At 35.3% G+C, this 22523-nt stretch overlaps 1 protein-coding gene and 1 long non-coding RNA gene across 21 annotated transcripts in view; one reads left to right on the top strand and one right to left on the bottom strand.

The window, feature by feature from the left end:
• The window catches only part of LOC149792501 (uncharacterized), a 250958-nt gene that overhangs the window by 86502 nt on the left and 141933 nt on the right, over positions 1 to 22523 (top strand). Inside the window, exon 1 of one of the 20 annotated variants that reach the window (XM_089971108.1) lies at positions 2073 to 2365. The exons of 18 other annotated variants lie outside the window; for them this stretch is intronic. Coding sequence is in view for 1 of the 2 variants with exons in the window: in XM_089971106.1 (XP_089827232.1) it covers positions 18532 to 18537 (6 nt within the window). In the remaining variant the exon portion in view is untranslated. Of the gene's footprint in view, positions 1 to 2072; positions 2366 to 18284; positions 18538 to 22523 lie in introns of those variants that run through there. One more of the 20 variants, XM_089971106.1, reaches the window with a different exon arrangement.
• Positions 1 to 22523, bottom strand: part of LOC149792502 (uncharacterized) — a 142901-nt gene that overhangs the window by 80023 nt on the left and 40355 nt on the right. The gene's annotated exons all lie outside the window — the stretch shown is intronic.

The raw sequence follows: 22523 nt of genomic DNA, 5'->3' as shown, positions 1-22523 counted from the left end.
TTTGGTTACATGATTCTGCTGATGGTTTGAGAGTGAATTTATTTCATGTGAAACTAGTCACCCACATTATTCCAATACACAAAGATTAATGTTGCTGTCTTATATTATTGTACTGGCTAGGATTGTTTTTACATCTGTTATAGTAGTTGAAAAAAAAAAAAATTGGTGGCATAGCCCCCTCTTGAATATTAAATGGTCAATCAATAAGATTTCAAGCTGTGAGATCGTGCTTTATATTTTCTTTATTCCATTTCATCAAATGAAGTCTCAAAATGACAGCGACTTGTTGTGATGATATGCTACAACGCTCAATAGTGGAGTTCGCCAACCTCTTTACAAAAAATTTGTGCATGCATAGCAGTTAGTTTACATTTTCAAACTGGTTCAAGCTTTGGAGTATTTAAAATGATCTCCTAATCCAGTGATTTGACATGTATTATCTACATAGTGCAAGGAAAATGACTTGCAGTTGTAGTTTATTGATTTTACAAAATAGGGTCTACCTTTTAAAGACATAGATTGGGTATACAGGAAGATTAATTGACCTGTCATATTTTCTGCCTGGCTGAGGCAGTGAACAAACATTTGATTCAATAGTTTTATCATTAACATCCATCTTGTTTAAATAAGCAAAGACCCCTCTAACTACAGTGCCTTATAAAGTTACATCCTTATGCACTTCCTTAGTTCTTAAAATGGGGCCCCAATTGGCCGAATGGTCTAAAGCGCTCTCCGTTATGGATCACTGCCATTTCACCTGTCTGTGTGGGTTCGAGTCTTAGATTCGGCCAGTGTGGGTATGTGAGAAAGCTTGCCAGTAGCTTCTCGTGGGTTGGTGGTTCTTTTTGGGGTTTTCAAGGGTTCTTCCTCCACCATTAATACTGGCCACCATAGAGCCTATTGTGTGCTGAAAAATGGCATTAAACCCTGCAACAACAACAACAACAATAAAAAGTTCTTAAAATTCAACTGATCATGACATTTGTAAATTTTGGAACAATATGAGTGATGGTTTTAATACTAAGGAGTTAACAGAACAAATGGACTTGGATGGGATTCCTTGATATTATTTGTTTGGACCTGTAAGAGCATCAGTCCCTTCTAGGGGCTTTGGTTTGTTTTTGGAGGAATTTTTTTCACTGGACAAGGTCCAGACATGGGGTTTAGACAAGTATGTTGACATGGAGGATAGGCACATGACTGGTCAATTACAGGCCTGATTGTTTTGATAAACAGGCATGGCCAGGCACTTGTACAAGCTCAACTGGCAGGTTTAAAAACCCCATTTTCATTATAGGCACCTCAGAGTTTGCAGGAGGCAGATCCAGGAATATTATTTAGGAAGGGTGTAAACAAGTGGGCAAGGAGTAATTGTGATGGAATCCCTAATTGGTGCCCATGGGGCAAAGTATTTCTTGGGCATAATTTTAACCAGTTAACTGTAAATAAAACTTAATCTAGGATATGTTCTACTTGCATTTATTTTTTGTGTGTGTTTGTGTGGAGGGGTAGAGCCTAACAGACCCAACCTTAACCTCACCCTATCCATGCCTGATTCACAAACAACATATCTGTGTTGCATCCTCCCACCTCCACCTCCCTTGGTTCTAAAATTGCTGTGTACATACAACAGTCTCTAATACATGTACAAATTTTCTACTCTAATTTGATAATGATCCTTGGTTGCATAAATTGAATTAGGCTCCATTATTTATTGATTCACAAGTACACCGACTTCCCCTCAGGGTCCCCTGCATTTTGTCATATACCATAGTAAATGGTTAAATGCAAAGAAACTTCTCTCAAGGGTCACCACTCTAGACACAGCAATGTTCCTTCCACTGCTTCCACTTCATCATTACTGAATTGGAGGCCCAGTGTTATATTGTCTTTTCCGCTGGAGTTGAGTATAAACAGGATATACAAAATAGATTTCTATATTATATGCACAGGAGTTTCAGTTTGGAGTCCACAGGAATTAAAGTAAGTTGATCCACATTTCAATAGAACAGTGCCTGTTAGAAAAGGGTAATGTGTATTGTTTATGTGCCTATGCATGGTGTATTCTGAGCTTTGACCATGATTGAGTGACAAATCCAGACTGAACAGGGTTATCTGTTATTAATTTGTATAGTTGTTTGGATTTTCATCTCAGCTGTATACCAAGCTAACATTCATATCTAGAATTTACTAGTGTTAGATCCGTAAGCATTGTTATAGCCTCATGTTTAGAAAACTGCATTTGATACAAGGCATAAAATACATTACTGGATATACGTATATAAGTAAGCTTGGAGTGTGGTAGACATCAGAAACTATACCAGACCCATTTTACCTGGACCTTGATGTATCATTTGTATACAAGGTAAGCTTTTAGTACAGATTCATAAGTAATTTCTCAGTTGAGTCATTATCACCTCACCACTCATCACCTAACCTCACCACTGATGATCTCATAGACATAAAGATAGACAGCCCATTCAAGTTTTTTTTAAAATTTTTATTATGATACAGTACAATTTTTATGTAGGGGACATTACCGATTCTACTGGTTCACAAGTGTTTGCGTTAGTACATCTGTTTGTCATGCAAACAGTCTTTAGGATACTTTTATTTTATTAAATATGTCTTAGGTTTCATTTTTACTGAAAATTTACTACATCTAATATTGAATAAAGTGGTCATTAGGTTTTGTGACACAAAATGTACACCAGCAATTAGCATAGTCCTAATGGTAGTGTACCTTGTGTTCCAAACATTTGCTATCACTTTCAGAAAATTTGGTGAGGCCATGAGATCAAAATTCACATCTCCAATGTGTTTTTTTTCATCTGGCCTCACAGATTTGTGTGAATGCTGCAGAAAATTGAATACACAGTGTTCTAGCTAGACTGGGGGTGGGGATAGACAGGCCCCAAGTGGTTACCTAGAAAAAGGTCTTTTAAAATGAAATCCAGGATCTGCCACTGATGGATAATTGTTTGGGTTGTTGAATTTATTATCAATATTTATAACATGTATACATACTACATGCAGGTTGAAACTTGTGTGCACATATTGATATGGCTAGTGAAAGGTTCTTCTATGACACTGACCTGGAAGTTATTAGTACTGTGTAGTTATAATCCTGAGGTCAATGAACCCTTTTTTATAGACTGCCAAGGGTCCTTTTTATGACAATGGGGTCTCCATTCACAAACAGGAGGCTAGAACAATTTTCAGTTTGTTACTTGCCCAACATAAACTTGACTTACCCTTCAGCTTAAAGTGCCACTTGTCCAATGGGACAAATATCTTGAAAAAGTGACTTGATTTTCCCCAGTCCACCTTTCATAAATATGAGCAGACAAGTAGAATTTTCTGGGCCTGAAACAATATTTATCCATGCTTGTATTTTTAACATGGGTTTCAACCAGTAAGATTGCTCTGTTGGCACTAATGCAGCAACAGGTATTAAAATACCAGATTACAAGTTAGATACATGTCTTGCACTGAAAAATGGGTTAAACCCAAAACAACAGTAACAAAAAATACTTGAGAAATGCATGCTTTCTGATCAAGGTCACATACATGTGTTAGTGTTCTGGTTAAAGGTTTGCTTGTAAGACCATTCATAAGCTTGCCTCAGTAATCTTGAAATTAAGGTTTCATTCAAAACATTATCTATTTAGACTTTGTTAAAGTCTTGTCATTTTTTTAAAAATATTTATTACAGCTCTTAATAGATTTTCTTCATACTTAGGATGAATCTAGCTAAGACAGTATATTCTGTGACATGTTCAATGTACCATTTGATCTTGGAGTCAAGTCAAATTTTACAACAATACATTGAACATGCTGGCCCTGGCCTTTTTTTTTCTTTCACCAACCTATGGGTATTGCTTGCACTGGCTAGCAGTGATAATATACTGCACTTTTTGCACTGGCTAGCCATGATAATATACTGCACTGTTGGCACTGGCTAGCCATGATAATACACTGCACTGTTGGCACTGGCTAGCCATGATAATATACTGCACTGTTTACACTGGCTAGCCACGATAATATACTGCACTGTTGGCTCTGGCTAGCCATGATAATATACTGCACTGGCTAGCCATGATAATGCACTACACTGTTGGCACTGGCTAGCCACGATAATATACTGCACTGGCTAGCCATGATAATACCCTGCACTGTTGGCACTGGCTAGCCATGATAATATACTGCACTGTTTACACTGGCTAGCCATGATAATGTACTGCACTGTTGGCTCTGGCTAGCCATGATAATACATTGCACTGTTTGCACTGGCTAGCCATGATAATATACTGCACACATTGTGCTGTTTGCACTGGCTAGCCATGATAATATGCTGTGCTGTTTGCACTGGCTAGCCATGATAATACACTGCACTGTTGGCACTAGCTAGCCATGATAACACACTGCACTGTTTGCACTGGCTAGCCATGATAATACACTGTGCTGTTTGCACTGGTTAGCCATGATAATACACTGTGCTGAATACCAACTGCACTCAGAACAGTCAGCTGAGGGGTGGGGGCAGAGCAATAGCTCAGTTGGTAGAGTGTCAGATCAAGAGTTTCATATTTGATAACCACTAAGGTCAGCTTTGGTCAGCTGCCTAAATGTCTTTTTGGGAAAGACATTTACCTTTAGGTTCCATGGCATGATGTAAAGTGTTTAAAGTGAAATTGAACACTAGCCAACAGCCAACATGGTCATGAAAATGAGACACCATTGCAATTTTTCATGGCTATTTTTCAGACTGATCTGCAGTTTTTAGTGTGTATATACCAAAATGTAGAAGCAGAATGTGTGCTTCTTATTGATGGGATACATTTGCATTTTATATTAAATTGTGTGAAAATCTAGGGTAGATGTGGGAGTAAGCATGTTCTCAGACCTATCCAGAGATGATGGTGCCATTTAAAATTTAGAGTAATTGAAGCTGCATCATGTCTGCTATTTTCAGTACTTTGACATTTGTGATCCTGTGCAGCCATAATTTGCACTCTGTTGTTCTTTTGAAGTGATATTTACTTAGTGGCTTTTTATATCCGTAGACTACAAATACAATACTGCACAATGTACTTTTTGTAAATATGAAAATGTATTGTAATTTGCATAAATTCTCAAGAGTAAAGATTGTGAGTTGAAAATGCTTCTACCACATGGCCACTTAGATAAATATGTAATAAGAAACATGGTTTAAAACATGAGAAATTGCAGTTTCACATCATGACTTTTATTTTCTGGGTGTTTTTTTTCTCCATTTATCATACACTTTCAGTTATCTACGTATATTTTTATTTTGGAGAAATTACCCTTTAAAGTGAGCTGTCACACGTGTTAGAAGTTAGACTCCAGAGAAGTTAAGAGCCTGAAAATGTAAATATTTGGTCAATTTTCAACTAGTGTTGCACTTGCCTCCTGTCACCAGTATTTTGAGGCTATGTTGATCATTGTTACACCAAAGTGATGACCCTAGGAGATACTTTTACAGTATGTAATTATCTAACTTGTATTTGAAAGAATGCTAAGTGTTGCAGCACTTTCCTTATTCCCATTTTATTAGAGGGTAATTAAGCGATTGGCTCTTCTTGGCCTGATTTGGGGGCTCTGAGTGGCCGAGTGGTCTAAAGCACTCTCCATTACAGATCACTGCTATCTCACCTCTGTCTGCATGGGTTCGAGTCTAGGATTCGGCCAATGTGGGTATGTGAGAAAGCTTGCCAGTAGCTTCTAGAGGGTCAGTGGTTCTTCCCAGGGTTTTCCCGGGTTCTTCCTCCACCATTAATACTGGCTGCCATGCATAGCCTATCGTGTGCTGGAAAATGGCGTTAAAAACCCCATAACAACTTGGCCTGATTTGAAAGGGTTTTACTAAAGATTAAAACAGATAAATAACATTAATGTTTATTTTATCTTTAGTTAATTATTGGTTAATCTGATAGACATTATAATTATCAAATAATAAACAAACATCAATGCTTTTAACAATTACATGTACAATTCATGAAGTTCAAACAGGTCAGTTCCAGTAATAAGACATCAAATCTGGGTCCACAGTATCCTCTGCAGTGGGTGCTTGTTAAAGACATTGTATTCACATTTTTCACCATTATGTTGACATCTCGACACTGAAGGGGTTATAAATAATTAATGATAGGGTCAGGAGATTGGTCTGTACATTTATCTTGTATACCATTCTGTCTTGATGGTACAGACAGCAATACCCATTCTGCATTCAGGCTGCAGCAGAAATAATGCCCAGTACCATATATGCTCACTTTTAAGAAGAAACCAATTGCAAACTGTGCAGACCCAGATCTACCATTGCATAATGCACCAGCAGATCAGGGTCATTGTAGTGTGTTAGGAGTAATCAGTAGAGTAGAACAAACAACACAGAAACGATGTGTAGATGGATTATGCTACAACATGTCAGGTCCTTAAATGCAAAAGTCAATTTTTTAAAATTATAATTCTTTAACAAAGTCCAAGGCCTTATCAACCCAGGATGGGCTTCAGGGTGCATCAGGTTGACTCCATTACAGTATATATGTGATAAAATGTTAATTGTTGTTCTAAAATTTAACAATGTAGTCTTATCAAAGTCATATGTATACAAAATGGTATGGCTTGTACTATAGTCACCAACATGTTGGGGGTCACTCGGACCTATTCCATAGGTCAACCATTCATGGGAGTTACATGAAGTACTTCATTATAATAATAATAATAATTTACTAGTGATGCTTGATGTGAAATATCTAGGGATGGACACAGACCATTCATTATTTAAGTTGTCCAGTGTCCACATTCTGAGGAATCGGGTTGTCAACTGTAGACACACTGCCGGTAATACAAATAAACAATGCTTGATCAGTGTCTGTATGGCATACTTTATCATGATTAGTGCGAGACAGGTGCCCTGAGGACTTGGTTGTCTCACTGATCAGTTTCAAGGTAACACAATTAAATTCCATTCCTAAGACTTGATTTGTGATTGATGATATGTCTGTGTCCTGTAGTCTGATGAGATAATTAAAAACAGTGGAGTTGTTGCTTATATCTAAGTTCTTTTGCTTTGAATTTTTGTTGATTACAAAAATGCATGTGAAAGTGAAGTAAACTGAATAATGACATTAATATTTATTAATACCCTAAAATCCAAAATAGATGGAAATCAAAAATATTTATCAATGAAAATGCCTTCACTGATAGGCTAATAAATTATTGGTTTGCTATCATTTTTAAGCATCGACCATATGTTGTCCATGTAAAAAAAGTCAACCCAGATATCATTTCCAAAGCTTTATTTATAAAGATCTAGGTCTTGTTCGATTTTTATCATTTTCTAACAAAATTTAACCGTAAAGGCCCCTGTTTGACATAGAACTTTACTATCTGATTGCCTTATATTGGAGGGGCCACTGAAGAGGCACAACAACCTGTTACAAATAGGTATTGTGGCACTCATAATCATGATGAGACACTTTTCTGGTGATTATGATACCAGTACAATGAGGACATTAAGAATTTGTATAAAGTTTTGTATTAAAACTTAGAAGTCAGATACTGAGGTGGGGTGGGTGGGTGCATCAGTGCAGAGGTTGCATGTGTGACATGCTTTTCTTTGAACCTGTTTAAGGTCAGAATTCAAACTTAAGCTTGTACACTATGTCTTGCAGAAGTTCTCATTTAAATAAATAAACTCATTTAAATAATTAATTAATCTACTAAATTTCTTTTGTAAGAATTTCATGAGTAGATGTTGGCTTTATATACATGCTTATGATATTATTAAGTAAAGCATGTTCAATACCATTTACAGGTGTTTACAAATCAACTTGCCCTCTAGCAAGTCCAAATACATTGAGTTTGGGAGTGTTATTGTTCCATTTGTAATGCCACAATACATATTTCAATCTTGTCAGTGTCAGGGTCACTTGCATTTACTGCAGTCATGATGATGTGAATATTTACTAACTGAAGCCAGTTTTGACAAATAGTAAATATTGATAATTTAACTTGTCAGTTACTTTTTAATCATAACATTTGTTCATATCTAGGGTTAGCGGATGTTGAGGTCCCTAGTCTAGCCTTGAGCAGTTTGTTAGCTGGCTGATTCTAAAGATTGTTTTGACACATGCCACTGTCTATAGGTTTTGTTAATAATGTAACTTGTGAGATTTCATTGACATGTGATTTTTTAAATAAAAGGTACTTGTCACTAACAATTAACCACCAGGATTTTATTCAAACCAAAAATGTAACACTTAAAAGTATAACCAGGATGTGGGTTAAAAGATCATTTCTAGAAGATTCTGAGTTGTCAACAAGCTCTTTACTAAAATTATAAAAAAGAACATGGTAAAACAGGTTCATCATGGGGGAATTGCAATATCGTAGAGACAGACCCAAATCAATATATTTACCCCCATTGATAATGATCCTAATATTTAACCCACACTCAAAGAGAAATAGTAACTGTATTATTTGTTTAGAAAATAAAAGTTATTGGTCAAGTACGCTAAGAACTTCCTTTTGGACATGGTCAATTCCAACTTCACCATCTGTTGTTTATATGGTGAATAACAGGAGACTGATAATTTAATGCATGTTGGTGATTTCAAGGTGACAGTTGTTAAGTACAAATCTTTCAGTTGCGAGTATAAATTAATCCTTACAAAGAATCTAGCTTTCATTTTTCTTGATGTAGTTGATGAAATGAGTCTGATATCTTTTTTAGGCATGGAATGGAAACTTGATGAAGTATCCTAATCAGAGGAATCTGTTTTAGAGAAAAATGTTTAATGCAGCTCAGTTATTGGTTGTTTACAGAAATCTCTGCTAGGCACTCGGCATTAAGAGGTTAGTGTTAAGACAGGTCGGCCTGGTGTGGGGATAATGTGACTGGGTGTGACGTCATGTTACATGTCTGCAGCATGATGCCCCAGTACTAGACATCACTATAAACTGCCACACTGCAGACATCGTAGCAATATGACTGATTTTTTTTTTAAAGCTACGTTAAAAATCCTAATCTCACACACACACACACACACACACAAAATCTCTCTCTCTCAAAAAAACAAGCAAACAAAAATCGAGCTGTTTCAAAGCCATTTTTCACCAGACCATTTTTGGGACTAGCTGTTTTCCCAAGGGCAAGTTCAATTTTCCAGTTTGCTTGCCCAGGGCAAGCTAATGGAAAATTTGTATACCCTACTGTTTATATATTGATGATGCTACATTTTGTGCCTTTTTCCAAAAAGCTCACACATATGATTCAACAAACATATTACGGAGTATTTTACAGGTCACAAATTAATGTATTGTATTCTTACTGCGTATCATATGAATGCAGGTATGGCTGTTTATGTGTACCTATTACACTATATCATTGTATATGGGTCTCTGTAAGAATTTGTAAGGGTATAGGCCTAAACATAATAAATGTACATGTGTATGCATGTATGAGTGTGCTGGGGAATATGGGTATGTATATGTAAGTATATATCTTTAGTATTTATTTAACATTTGTAATTTTGTGACAGTTGTTTTTCATTATGTATTAAAAGTGTCACCATCAGTGTTTGTATGTTCATATAATTGCTGATGGCCAATCAGCTAATGCAGATCAAGTTCTTTTGCGTCTTCTTAAAAATGAAAAATGGAGTCCAACTGCAAACTGTTCAGGCCCAGATCTGCCATGGTAGTCGAATTTAAATCAGTGCCAATTGAAGAACTGTAATTCTTTGTCATAGACAATAGTGGAGTGGGCACAGACCATGATTGATTACTAAGATGACACCACTAAATTGACCCTTACATACATGGAGGTTGTAGAGTTGCACTTTTAGACACCTGTGTGAGTGTAAGTTTCTTCCAAGGGTTTGACTGGTTTGTTCAATAAGCATGACTAGTTAATTAACCCTTTAAGGACTTCTCATTATTAATCAGCTTGATTGAACAATGCAGGATATTGGCTCAAAAGGGTCTACTTAATGGATGGGTTTCCTCTTTCAGCTAAACACATATCTGATTTAGCGACACCAATTGCATGGAAAATACCGGTAGCTTTAATCCTACTACTTGAAGCTCTACCCAACTATTTTATTCCAAATTGTAATTGTAGTTCAGAATGTAAACCAGAAGAAGAAAAGAAATTAAGAAGAAAAAAAATCTTTCAGTTGCATTGTACTGTATGAAGACAAGGCCACTTATATAAATGAAGATAGATATTCCACCAATTTCAGAGACATTGACTACATGGCCAGCAGAATAGTTTCTGTCATAAATGTTAAAATTAAACGCTAAAAGAAACCAACAACTTTTGAATGATAATTTTTCACTCATGGTGGTGGCATCTTAATTTTTGTCTGTATATATTATATTGAGACCACCCACACCTTCTGCTTACCTTTCACTTGTTTCATTGCATCTTGGGACTCAAACGAAAAGAATGAACAAACAAAAGAAAGAAGAATAAAAATCTATAAGACATTGATATAAAGAAAAAAGAAGAAATATGTACATGACTTTCTTATCAAAGAAAGAAGAATAAAATTCGTATTTAGATGTGGCATTAGAAAGCAGGTTGGTGTGTCTGTAACTTCTCACTTTCAGATGATTTGGCACAAGGAACAAATTTATTTTCCTGTTCTAATATATGTGCCAATTAATCAAGATATTGTATACCAGTACCATTGGAGATGGGGTGGTGAGTCAAGTAAAGACAAAGACAAGAAAAAAATGAGCTATTTGTTTTGTTTGGGATTTCATTCATTATATTTCTAACTAAAATATATAGTACACATTTACTTTAGTCAGTAGTCACAAAAAGGGTGAGTTTCTGGCACTGTCTCTTTTGGTAAGATAGCACACAACCAAGTTAATAGGTCCAGACCAAACAATGTGATTTTGATCCAGATCTAATTCGAAACAAAGAAATGGGACCATTTCTTATTTTAGGCCTTTGAAACATTATATAATCAGACAGTGAGTTAAGTGTGGATGCATGCATGTGTATTCTGTGGAATTAGCTCACAACACTGTATTTATTTTGTTACGTATTTAGTCACATTGTGCAATAATACATCAACCATCCATATAATGTTGTCATTATCAGATTTAAAACAGTTACACTTAGTCATGAAATTATGTTAAATTTTAAAATTCCGTGATACCCATATTATGCGTGTGTGTGTGTGTGATTTGGATTTTTAATGTAGCATTAACAATTTTTCAGTCATATCGCTATGATGTCTGCATTGTGGCAGTTTATAGTGATTCCTAGCATGGGGGCATCATGCCACAGACATGTAACATGATGTTCCACCCAGTCACATTATCCTGACACCAGGCTGACCAGTCCTAACACTAACCTCTCAATGCTGAGCGCCAAGCGAGGCAGCTGTTAGTACCATTTTTTATAAGTCTTTGGTATGACTCGGCCAGGGATCAAACCCATGACCTCCCACATCTGAGGTAGATGCTCTAACCACCAGGCCACCGGAGCAGTCCCCACATTATGCAAATGAGGGCTTAAATCAGTCATTACCAGTCGGAACTGAACACTTTAGGTCTACTAACTGTAGTTCCTCCTCAAACTGAACAGATGTAGTCATACAACTAACCATCTGACTAACTAATCCTTGATGATTTTATTCATGTTTTATATTTACAGTTGCTGATTGTTAGCTTTACACATATTGGTCAACTCAATTGAGTGAAGGAAGAGTTACATGTATTAAATTTACCAGCTTTTATGTGTCCTCCCCCATGAGCTGTACACCCTGCTGGTAGTCTGACCACATGGGGAGATAACTTTGTACAACTACATAATTGGCATGTCCTGACCAGTTACTGCACAACTTAAAATGTCCAACTTCTGGCCTAGCAAGCACAGACCCCTACAGTTACCAGTTGCTTACATGCAGTTTGACTAATAAGGCACACATGTGACACCTGTTTGTCTTGCCCTGCAACAATGGTATGGCAGATGTTTGTACCTGAATACAAAACATTGATATAACTGCTTTTGTAAGCCTTAGCTGGAAACTGTAATGTTGTCAACATTTATCATATTAAAAATTATCTTGCTGTTTTTCTACAAAACTTGGAAAAAAATAATTAATATTGTACAAAGTTTGATCTAGGACATGTCTTTTGCACCGCTGGTAACTTTAAAAAGTAATTGACCCATTTTGAAAAGTACTTTCTCAAGTATGATGATACAGTATCACTTCATTGGGCATATTTGGTAAAGTCCTAATGTTAGTAAACAGCTTTTCATGATTTTGAAGGTAGGTAAAGCAGCTCAAAGATATGGAACAGTCTGGTTGTATTACTTTATTCTTTGCTTTCCTCTTTCAGTTGTCTGAAGGTAACATAATAATTAAGCAACTGATCAGTAATTAAGTTGATGAGAGAGGAAACATGCCTTATGGATTTGCTTTCAATTAAACACCATCACATTAAGAGAAAGGTGTTCAGTTACCATTAGTAATTTGCATTAGATTCTTGCATATTGTTTTTATGTTGTTTTTCCATAGTGCACGTGCATATCTGTCATATTCCCAGGCATTATTGGATGTTTTTTTTGTGTGTGAGCAAAAAAAGCAATTTCATTGAATTGGAATATCTTTTTAAATAAGCCCATAGAAAATTATTGGAAATTGGAATAAAAGAAAATAACTTAAATTTCTTCAAAGACAGTTACAAAGGAAAACAAATTATCTGGTAGACTTCGCATTATCAAATATCATCGCCATACACATATACATATTTGCAAACACTTACATAATCACAATCACACTGTCCATAAATAATAGGTTTCTTTCTTTAAAATCCATTGAACAGCACAACAGACTAGACTTAATTAGATCCAGTCTTTGCTAATATCAATATCTTAATAGGGATCTTGAAGGTAATGCAGGTGTCAGTGTTTATCTTTGCCCTCACTAGAGACTCCTGTTTTTCAAATTTAACTGCTGGATTTTCTGAACCAGTCCTGATCAGAACTGAGTAGTTCTTGATGACCATAACAGCAAGCTATACTTGTGTCTGTTTAGAAAAACCAATATACATCATATTTGTTACACTCAATGGAGGAAGGGGAGGGGGATATAGTATCTTCAAGTTTAATGAGGTAATACAACGGTAATAATTGCATCTGTCCAGTACAAGAACAAATCAATTGCAAAGATAAGCATGTACTTATTTTTATCTATCAATCAATCAATCCATTACATGGCAAAATTGTCCAGAAAAGCTTGGGTCAGTTAATAGTACTTTAACTTGATTGAGATAATGAACAATAATAATGTGATCTAATCTGAATGTTCAGATATGTTACATACAGGTTGTGCCCCTATTTTGACAAAGGCTGTACACTCCATAATGTGTGTGTGATTTAGATTTTTAATGTAGCTTTAACCATTTTTCAATGACTTATTGACTTGTGTTGATATATTGTTTGTAGTATGTGCAAAGAATTAAACGCTCTCCCTTTCTGCTGTGCTTCGCAAAGTAAAACTGTCAGCTAGTTCCATAATTATTTTTGTTGTTCTTTGCTTGCTCTGCTGATAGATTATTGCATCCTGAATTTTATTCATCACTATTCCGTGAAGTGAAATAATCTTGCTTTGCTTTTTATATATGGAATAAAACCGGATTTAAAAAGAAACATTGCCTCTCTTCACACACTTGCCAATGATCTTGAATACAAATGGCGTAAACATTCTCATTCATTGCAGTGATGTACACTTTATGTTCTTCTTGAGCACGTATCTGTTCAATTTACCTACAATTTAAAACAAATTTTGTTGTAACACTTTGTTAACTTTACGTATGCAAATTAGCACAAATGGATCCCCCCACAGTCTTCAGAGGGCTTAACACCTCACCCTAGTTATTGCCAGTCAGTTAAGTAATTTTTTTAATTTATTGAACTAATTCTTCTTTTTATGAAAATGTTCTTGGCATGATCAGGCAAAAGCACTTGAGGTATGGAAAAATGCAGATGTAGATGACCTGTTTAGATTTTCATGCAAGTTTTCTATATTTTAAATCTTTTTTTTTTTACCAGGGTCATGAGGACGTTATGGAGGGTCACCAGGATTTTTTTTTTTAGAGTGGCAAAACTTATAAAAATGTGGTAACTATTTTTTAGGGTCTTGGTCATTAAAGATTGGGAACCACTGATATAATTAGTTTGTCTGTTTATCAGACATCCTTCTTATGTTGACATGAATTTTGTGTGTCTATGTGGATAAATTGCACAGATTATAGTTTAATTTGACTGGTGGTTCATGTGTTTTGAATAAAGATCAGTTTGTACACATTTTCATTATGAATGTTAGCAGCTAAAATGAGGATTGATACGTGAGTAAAATAATGTTTTCCAACGTTGTTAAATATATATGTGTATAATTGTTTGACAAAGTATGCTATAAACTTTTATGTACATTGATAAATCAGATTGCTTCATACCACTGACCAGTCCTATTCAGTTATTATTAAATGCTGTGTCAAGGCAAAAGAAGGTCACAGTAACCTATAACCTATTTTTTAGACTTGTGTGTGCAGACACTTTGGTGATATACAGTAATGAATTTTGATGGGAGTGTTCAGTTACCACAGGTATAATAGAAGTAACCTTTTTGAAGAAGTATTTCTTCACTGGTCATGCTCCATTGAATATTTTCATTTTCTATGCATTTTACATGTAGTTAAGTTTCATAAACACTGTTGCATATATGTTATGTTCATGAAACTTTATGAATTCCCCTTTATTATTTATGTTTGCACTTATTTAAAATAAGTTGTGGTTGTAATGGCCTACCAAACTTGCTGAAGCAGGTGAGACATAACATCTTTAGAATTTCCCCTTGGTTCATCAGCAGAGACTTTAAGATTTGTTTTATCTAATTATAACTGTGGAAGAAGAGAAAAATAATCTTCAATTTGAAATCATTTCATAAATGGTAAACAATGACATATCAGTTTCATATGTTCAATTGAGTCCTCTCTTCCTACTTTCCTATGTACATGTACCAATGTTGTTCTTGTACAGTCATAAAGCTAGATCCTTAGAAAAAGTGATGCAGTGACTCAGTAATTTGTGTGCAAGTTTTGCAGTCAAAAAGGTTTGAGTTTGATTCCTACCATTGGATTAGTATGATTCAACTACTTTGTAGAGTCTTTGGGCAAGGCACTTTAATTGTCTTGGCACTAAATAACCTGCTTGTGTTGATGTGTCATAAAACAACCAAACCAAACCAATCCTTGAGAAATATCATAGCTTTGGACATTGAAAATTTGGGTACACACAGCACACTACACTTGCTACATACTGAGTAATTGGATAAACCCATCCCCAGGCCTCCTCTCAACATTAAAATACCAGAAATTCTCCAAATGCTTCATAGACAGACAGGAACAAGCTGTGGCTTGTGCAGCCAAGTGAAAGAATAACTTTTCTCAAACCAGACAGAAAATGGGCAAGAGAGATTTATCTTCAACTAAATTACTCTCATAGAGGCTTGACTTGGCTGATTAAGGGCATTAGAAAAAGGGAGGTGGGAGCTTATTTGTTGACCCAGTTCTCCCATTTTTATGGCATATCATTAATTTACCTGTTGATGTCTCATTTCAAAAGGTGCCTGTCAAAGAACTGCCCCACTTGCAAAATGGTTCAGACACCCCATGTTGTTTAATTGCCCTGCCTTACCAGTGAAAGTTGGTGATTACATGTTGATTTAATTTGTTTTTGTTTTCATTGGTTTTAACAACATTTGGCACATTTTAGTAACATCATGCTGAGGAAATGGGTACTAAGTGCCTTTTATAAGGTCATACCAATGCAGATGACTTGCGCAGGTATCAAACCTGAAATAGCCATTCGGACAATGTGAACCGGCATAATGGATTTCAGTCTTCTTTTCCATGTTATTGTTCCTATTATTGTTCTTAAAGAAAACCATGTACCAGGCATTAAATTTGTTCATCAGAATATAGATGTGCATTCCAATATTTAGTTACAGTGGTGCTAAAGCCTGCATACTGTATAAATCATATAATCAAATTTGATGAATCTTCTAGAACAGTATAATATACAAATTCCTTGTATTTCATCACCAGTTGATATACCCTGAATATTTTGAGATGAAAATTCCAAGGGAACTGCCAGTACATGCGCCCCCCCCCTTTCGTAAATAATGTTGATGAAGTATTCTTATATGGTATTCATGTTTTAACATATAAATAAAGAGGGATGTATGTAGGAAAGTAACTATTTCTTATATTTTGTGTATCGCATAAAATTATGCTCTGCTTAGTTGATATGATATTATGCATGTAGAATCTAAAAAATGTTGCATATATATTCCATAAGTTTAAAAACAATATACATGTATTAATGTTTGATTTGGTGGTTTTTTTTGTTTGTATTATGCATTAGTGATTTTATTAACCTTTTCTGATTCTGATGTGTTAATCGGTAACAGAGTTAAGAAAAAGGAGATAAATTTTTAATGTTTATTTAAATGTCTGTTTTACAAACAAATCATAATTTTGAATGACAGTCTAGAACATTAAAGAATACATTATGTTCATTAGAGTTATGGTGTTGAAAAGAGCAGTACTGGTTGATTATATTTATACTATGTGGATAATACATTTCCTTCATTAAAAGATTTATACAATTACATTTTGTATGGAATTATAATTGTATGCATGTATTGATGGAAACAACAATACAAAAAACTGCTTTCCCAAATGATGACAGACACCCTTAAAATAGGAAACAAAGTAGATATAAATATGAATATTACTCGTTTCAGCACATTCATTTGGGGGACACACACACACACACACAAACATATATATATATACATACATACACACACACACACACACACATATATATCTATCTTTAATGTGTACACACAACAGCTTTACTCAAGGTAGATTTGAAAACAATACAAAAAGATGACAGAGAAATAAAATGTACAAAATTATTACTGTCCACTCTCGTATATTATAGTAGAATATATCAAAACATTGCATAGTGAGGGAAGAGCAAATAAAACAAATTTATTTTTGCCTCTATGTTGTGAATTACGATGTGTTTCTAAGCATCTCTTTGTGTTTTGTCCAAAAACAATATGGCAGCAGCCGGGCACAGTGATGTCATGGTCTGTTTTTAGCAGAAAGTTGAATTCAGTACAAGCGCCATTGGAGAACTACTGCCTACTTAACATTGTGAGTGTGTTGATTAAATTGGGTGCAGTGGTGGTACAGTGCTATGGCTTTTACTGTGCTTGCAAGTGTAATCCTTGTCTGCTTTGGGTATGTGTATAATTGTTCTTGAACTCCTACTGTACCATCAAAGCTTGACAGATTAAGGCTTGGTCATTGATAGTGTGAGCTCCTGTTGCTATATATTGAGCCAATTATTTGCAGTTTTGATTGGGGTGGGGTGGAGAGGTTGTAGTGATATAATATAAATTTTAAGACACTGCCAAGTTGTATGTCTCATGCATGTCTAAAAATCAGCATGAGTGATCAATGACCCAAGTGTCAACATGTCACATTGCGACTCCAGGGTCTTATGCTGTCCAGAGGAACATAACCATTTGATCAGAACATAGATACTAGTGAAATCCCTACCCTGTAGCTGAAACAATTATCGAACATGCAAAAACAATTTATGTATGCCATTGAAAATAACCCAGGAGTACAAACCTATTCCCAGGAATTTAGCCCCTGTGATGTAGCTTGAAAACTATACCTATCTTCATCCAAATATAGTTTTAATGGACAAATCAGGATTGACAAATACAGTGTAACAGAATTTTACTTGTAACTGTCCACAGAAGTATATGTTGTGCATGTTCAGGTCAGTTTTATGTATTTTCATTCAATTTTTTTTTTTGTGGCTTTCTGTATAAATTAAAGACTAATAAATACAAGTTCGATATATTTCAAGGTCTTTATTTTATTCTTATTTTGGCATTCACCCAAATATATTAGAGCTGTTTATGATTCAAAACTGCAGAAAAAAAGCATGAATTGCTATCAGCAGTTTGCACTTTCCCACTGAGGCATAGCCTGTGCTGCTCCCCCCCCCCCCCCTAGATATCTTAATTTAGTATATAGCCACAAATATGGGTGACTCATTCCAGAGATTTCAGGTAGTGGATTCTCTCTGAAAGTTTATAGTGAACTAACTTCACAACCTTGGTTGGTAACTGAAGTGATAAAGGCTGAGTGAAAGAGATTGTCAGTTCAGTTAGCAGGACTTTTAGCTTGGCTGCTGAGAACACAGTTGGGTACTTGTATTCAAGGGGGCCAAACTGGGGATAAGTGGTAGATAAAGCAAGGAGGGTTTTCTTTTGTGCTTGTACTTCCTGAAGATCTGACTAAATTCCTCTTTTGTGCTAGAACTTATTGGAGAGCTGACTAAATTCCTTGTTGATTTCTTGTTTTTAAGTCAGGTATTACTTTCTACAGGTTATGGAGGTAAGTTTTTTGGCATGCCATAGAGATATTATTTGAATTTCATAGATTATACACAACATATCTTTGTTGTTGGGCCTATTTGACACCAGACAGTCATCATCAATAGAGTTCTCACATGACATCCACAAGAATATCAGCAGCCATCTTGGTAGACAACACCTATAGTGACAGCGTGTACATTAAGCCAGTAAGCCTAAACACAGTGCCTTCCTTCTGTGCAGTATTTAATTGTGCAAACAGACAGGGCAGAGATAAAAAGTCATTTTATAAATTGCCTAAGTTGACAGGGCATCAAAGGGATAAAACTAAGAAACGTTTGGAACAAAGACTAAATAAATGGCTTGCTAACATCGCAAGGGTTGATCTCAAACCAACAAACTATGATCGTATAAGAGTCTGCTTAGACCATTTTATCAGTTGTTACTATAAATCTTTCTCTCGCACACATAGAACGAATTCAGTTTAAATGTGAAATTAAGATTTTAAACTAAAATGACACGCATTGCACAATAATACACTTTTTACTCTCTCTCCTTTTGCAGTGTATCTTCAAATTTTATGCTTGCAAGATGTCTGATATTACTGCCTTTAAAATGGTAAAGTTTATTATCTTCTACAAACATTATTTATCATGTACAGTTAACATAACATATGCAAATGGAGCTGATACATTTATTGTAGACTTAGATTTACCAATGAGCTTAAAGCGTAATATGTAGGTCCACAGTGTCTTGTGATAAACTACAAAGAGTCAATATTTTATTCCAAAAACATTAATTTTAAAATAATTTCAGGTAAATGTTTAGTACTGCATGCAGTTTAAATCCCGTCTTGGCACCATCAATTAATATGGGACACAAACTTTTAAAGTCACCATCGCCATGTGATCCACATTCCAGGTATTCACAAGGTTTGGAAAGTGCAAATTAATATACATTGGGGGTGGGGGGTAGGCTTCCAAAAAGTTTAGGAACCTTTGACTTTCCTTGAAAGGACACCAAAGCAATAGTAAGTGTCCATTTATCTAAAGTTTGCATAATAATCGAATTAACATAAACAAAAACTATTGAATCCATTCGATCATATAGACATAAGAAAGCCTACATGATACATTTTAAAATATGCTGTTTATAAGGTGTATTGCACTCTGTTATTACACATACGAATAGCGTGATCTTGCCATGTCCACCCACCCACTGCACATATGGACTTCTTTTCTCTTTTTCCAAAAACAATAAGGATCAACCTCGTCAATCAATTGTATTTTTTCAACGTATCTTGATTTTGATGCGTTGTCTAAAGTATCAAAATACGATATTGCATCCTGTTGTGGTTTAACATTAGCCATGCTACTTGCCTACCATCATGGCAGTGCATGCTTATTGTTATGCAATGCATTATGTCATAGAAGATTTGTGGATTCTGTATAAATTTCATAGAAGAAATAAAAATTTGGTTTAAAAAGCACTTTCAACACAGTAATGGCTAGACCAAGAAGTTATTCTCTACCTTTTCTTTTTTCTTTTCTGGATGTGACTGGTGGCTTGACTTAAAGGTTTATTTTTATGTTTTGCTTTGGATTGTATAAATAACTATCTCAGTAGAGAAAGAAAAATCAGAATTAACAAACCGATGTGATTGTTTCTTTCATGCCTGTCTTTGTGACTGCATAACTTATTATTATATTTAACATGTTAATCTACCATGTGGGAGGACAATTCTGATCTCTACATGGTACCTACAACCCTTCCTATCAGTTTTTGGAGAAAAATAATTATGAAAATTCACAGATGTGATGGCATGTGCTATTTAAGCCCATTTTTGATTAGAATAACCTCAGTTGATATTTTTTTTATAATTAAAGTCACGTGGTCATTCAAACCATGTATGACTGTCCACCTCAAAAGATGATGGTTTCTTAATTCAAGGCATGTGTTGTCATCAGACCATTTGTGACGGCCAACTTAAAATGTTTACATGCTGCATATATGGTAAAAGGAAGAATTCATTCCAAGCCCCTTAGTGATCTGACAGTTCCAAAAAATAGTGGGAAGAATTAATTCCAAGCCCCTTAGTGATCTGGTAGTTCCATCAAATGGTTGGAAGAATTTGTTCAAAGCCCCTTAGTGATCTAGCAGTTCCAAAAATATTGGCAAGAAGTCATTCAAAGCCTCTTAGTCGTCTGGCAGTTCCATAAGGGGGCGCTTACCAATTAACGTGTACTTTAGAGAGAGTGACGTATGTAAGGTGAAGTAGTTTGCATTTAAAACATGCACAATGGAGAGAATGTTGGCATACCTATATGCTACAGTAATGTAATGTGGATGATATTTCTTTGGATATTGTACTTTTGGAAATTTTACATGATTTAAGCACACTGCTAACTAAAATGACTGCTCCTTTGTGTTAAAAAATCAGCTTGAATTAGTCTAAAGTACACTATACATAGCAGCTATTAAAATAGGGAAAATGAATTTTGCCAGACTAGACAATACCAGCTTCTGAAAGTGCAATGAATGAATTACCAAATATATAAAATGTAAAAAAAGTTATCGGCTTTTTTTTTATACAATTTACCTCTTAAGATCAGGAAGTGAAAATGACCAAGTAGAGCTAGCACTTTTTTGAAAGGTGCACATTTGAAGTAAGGCCAAGCTGTATACTCTATAAGCCATAGTACACCCATCAATCATACACCAAAATAAAGGGAATTAAAGGTTCTTTGAATTATACCTAAGATATACAAGGTCTTTTTTAAATAGCCAGTATAACCAGTGAGGAAAGCTGGGGAAATTCTTTTTCTTTAAAATCCTAACCCTATGCAAAATATGCATCTGTAGAGCGCCACCTAAATGGTGGGAAGAATTCACTTCAAGTCCCTTAATGATCTGGCAGTTCCAAAAATGTTGGCAAGAACTCATTCAAAGCCCCTTAGTCATCTGGCAGTTCCATAAATGGTAAGAAGAATTCACTCCAAGCCCCTTAGTGATCTGGCAGTTCCATAGGTGAAGGATATATTTTTGAATAATAATTTTCATTGAATGCTTAAAACTTGTCTAAGTTAGAAGAGAGAATTATTACAGCATGTTTGATAAGAAGCTGCATTTTGAGTAAGATGTTTGAAAATTTTATGACTGACATTTTGACATAAATATATCAGCATTGTAATGGTTGCTGAAGTGTCTTGCACCATCATGGTGCATACAGTTTTCAAAACACAAGATGGTAAATATATTGGTTTATATCTGTCTCTTCTGTTGTACGCTATTGAGGTTTGTCTCGTTTCAGATTTCACAGTATCATAAATCTTTGCCATTAACTTAAAGTGCTGGAAAACAAAATAACTGTTTATAAGAATTTTGTTTTGGTATTCAGGGTTTTGGTAGTTTGAAATGCATTGTTTTATATTTTCAGACACTGAACCAATTCACTGCTTTATCATCTCCAGTTCTAGGCCTAAATGTTACTACATAACATTCGTTAAGCAAAAAAAACAAACACAAAATACGAATTCCAACTGTTACCCTTCTGCTCATGCATGAGTGAAATAGCCAATGAAAAATGATGTTTCTAACACAACTAGGCATTAGTTTAATGGGAAATCTCTTGGAAATTGATGTATTAGGATGTATTCAGAAATCGCCCCCAATTTGTTTCATACTCGCATTTCAGGCGAAAACAACAAAAACCTCTAGGGGTCAGTGACTTAAAGGTTGACAAAATTATAGGTGCTAGCTTATGCTTGGATTTTGTATTCCATATGTGTGCAAACAAGTGCAGGTATCTGCTTTATTACAGAAGCAATGTTTGATAACAACGTACCAGGTGTGTGCCATATTAGTTAAAGAGCATGTAGGCCACTGTATGGGTCAGTAATAGGCAGGAAATTTGAGACGTAAGGGGCCAGGACATACACTATGCACTTGCTTTTAAGTCAAGTCAAACTTCATAAACAAAGATCCTGATCTTTTGTGGCATAATTTGCC

The sequence above is a fragment of the Sinohyriopsis cumingii genome, chromosome 9 (assembly GCF_028554795.1).
Source record: "Sinohyriopsis cumingii isolate HCF-2022 chromosome 9, ASM2855479v2, whole genome shotgun sequence".
NCBI lineage: Eukaryota > Metazoa > Mollusca > Bivalvia > Unionida > Unionidae > Sinohyriopsis > Sinohyriopsis cumingii.
The sequence above is the reverse complement of the archived record's forward strand: the minus strand, read 5'-3'. Positions and strand labels throughout refer to the sequence as shown.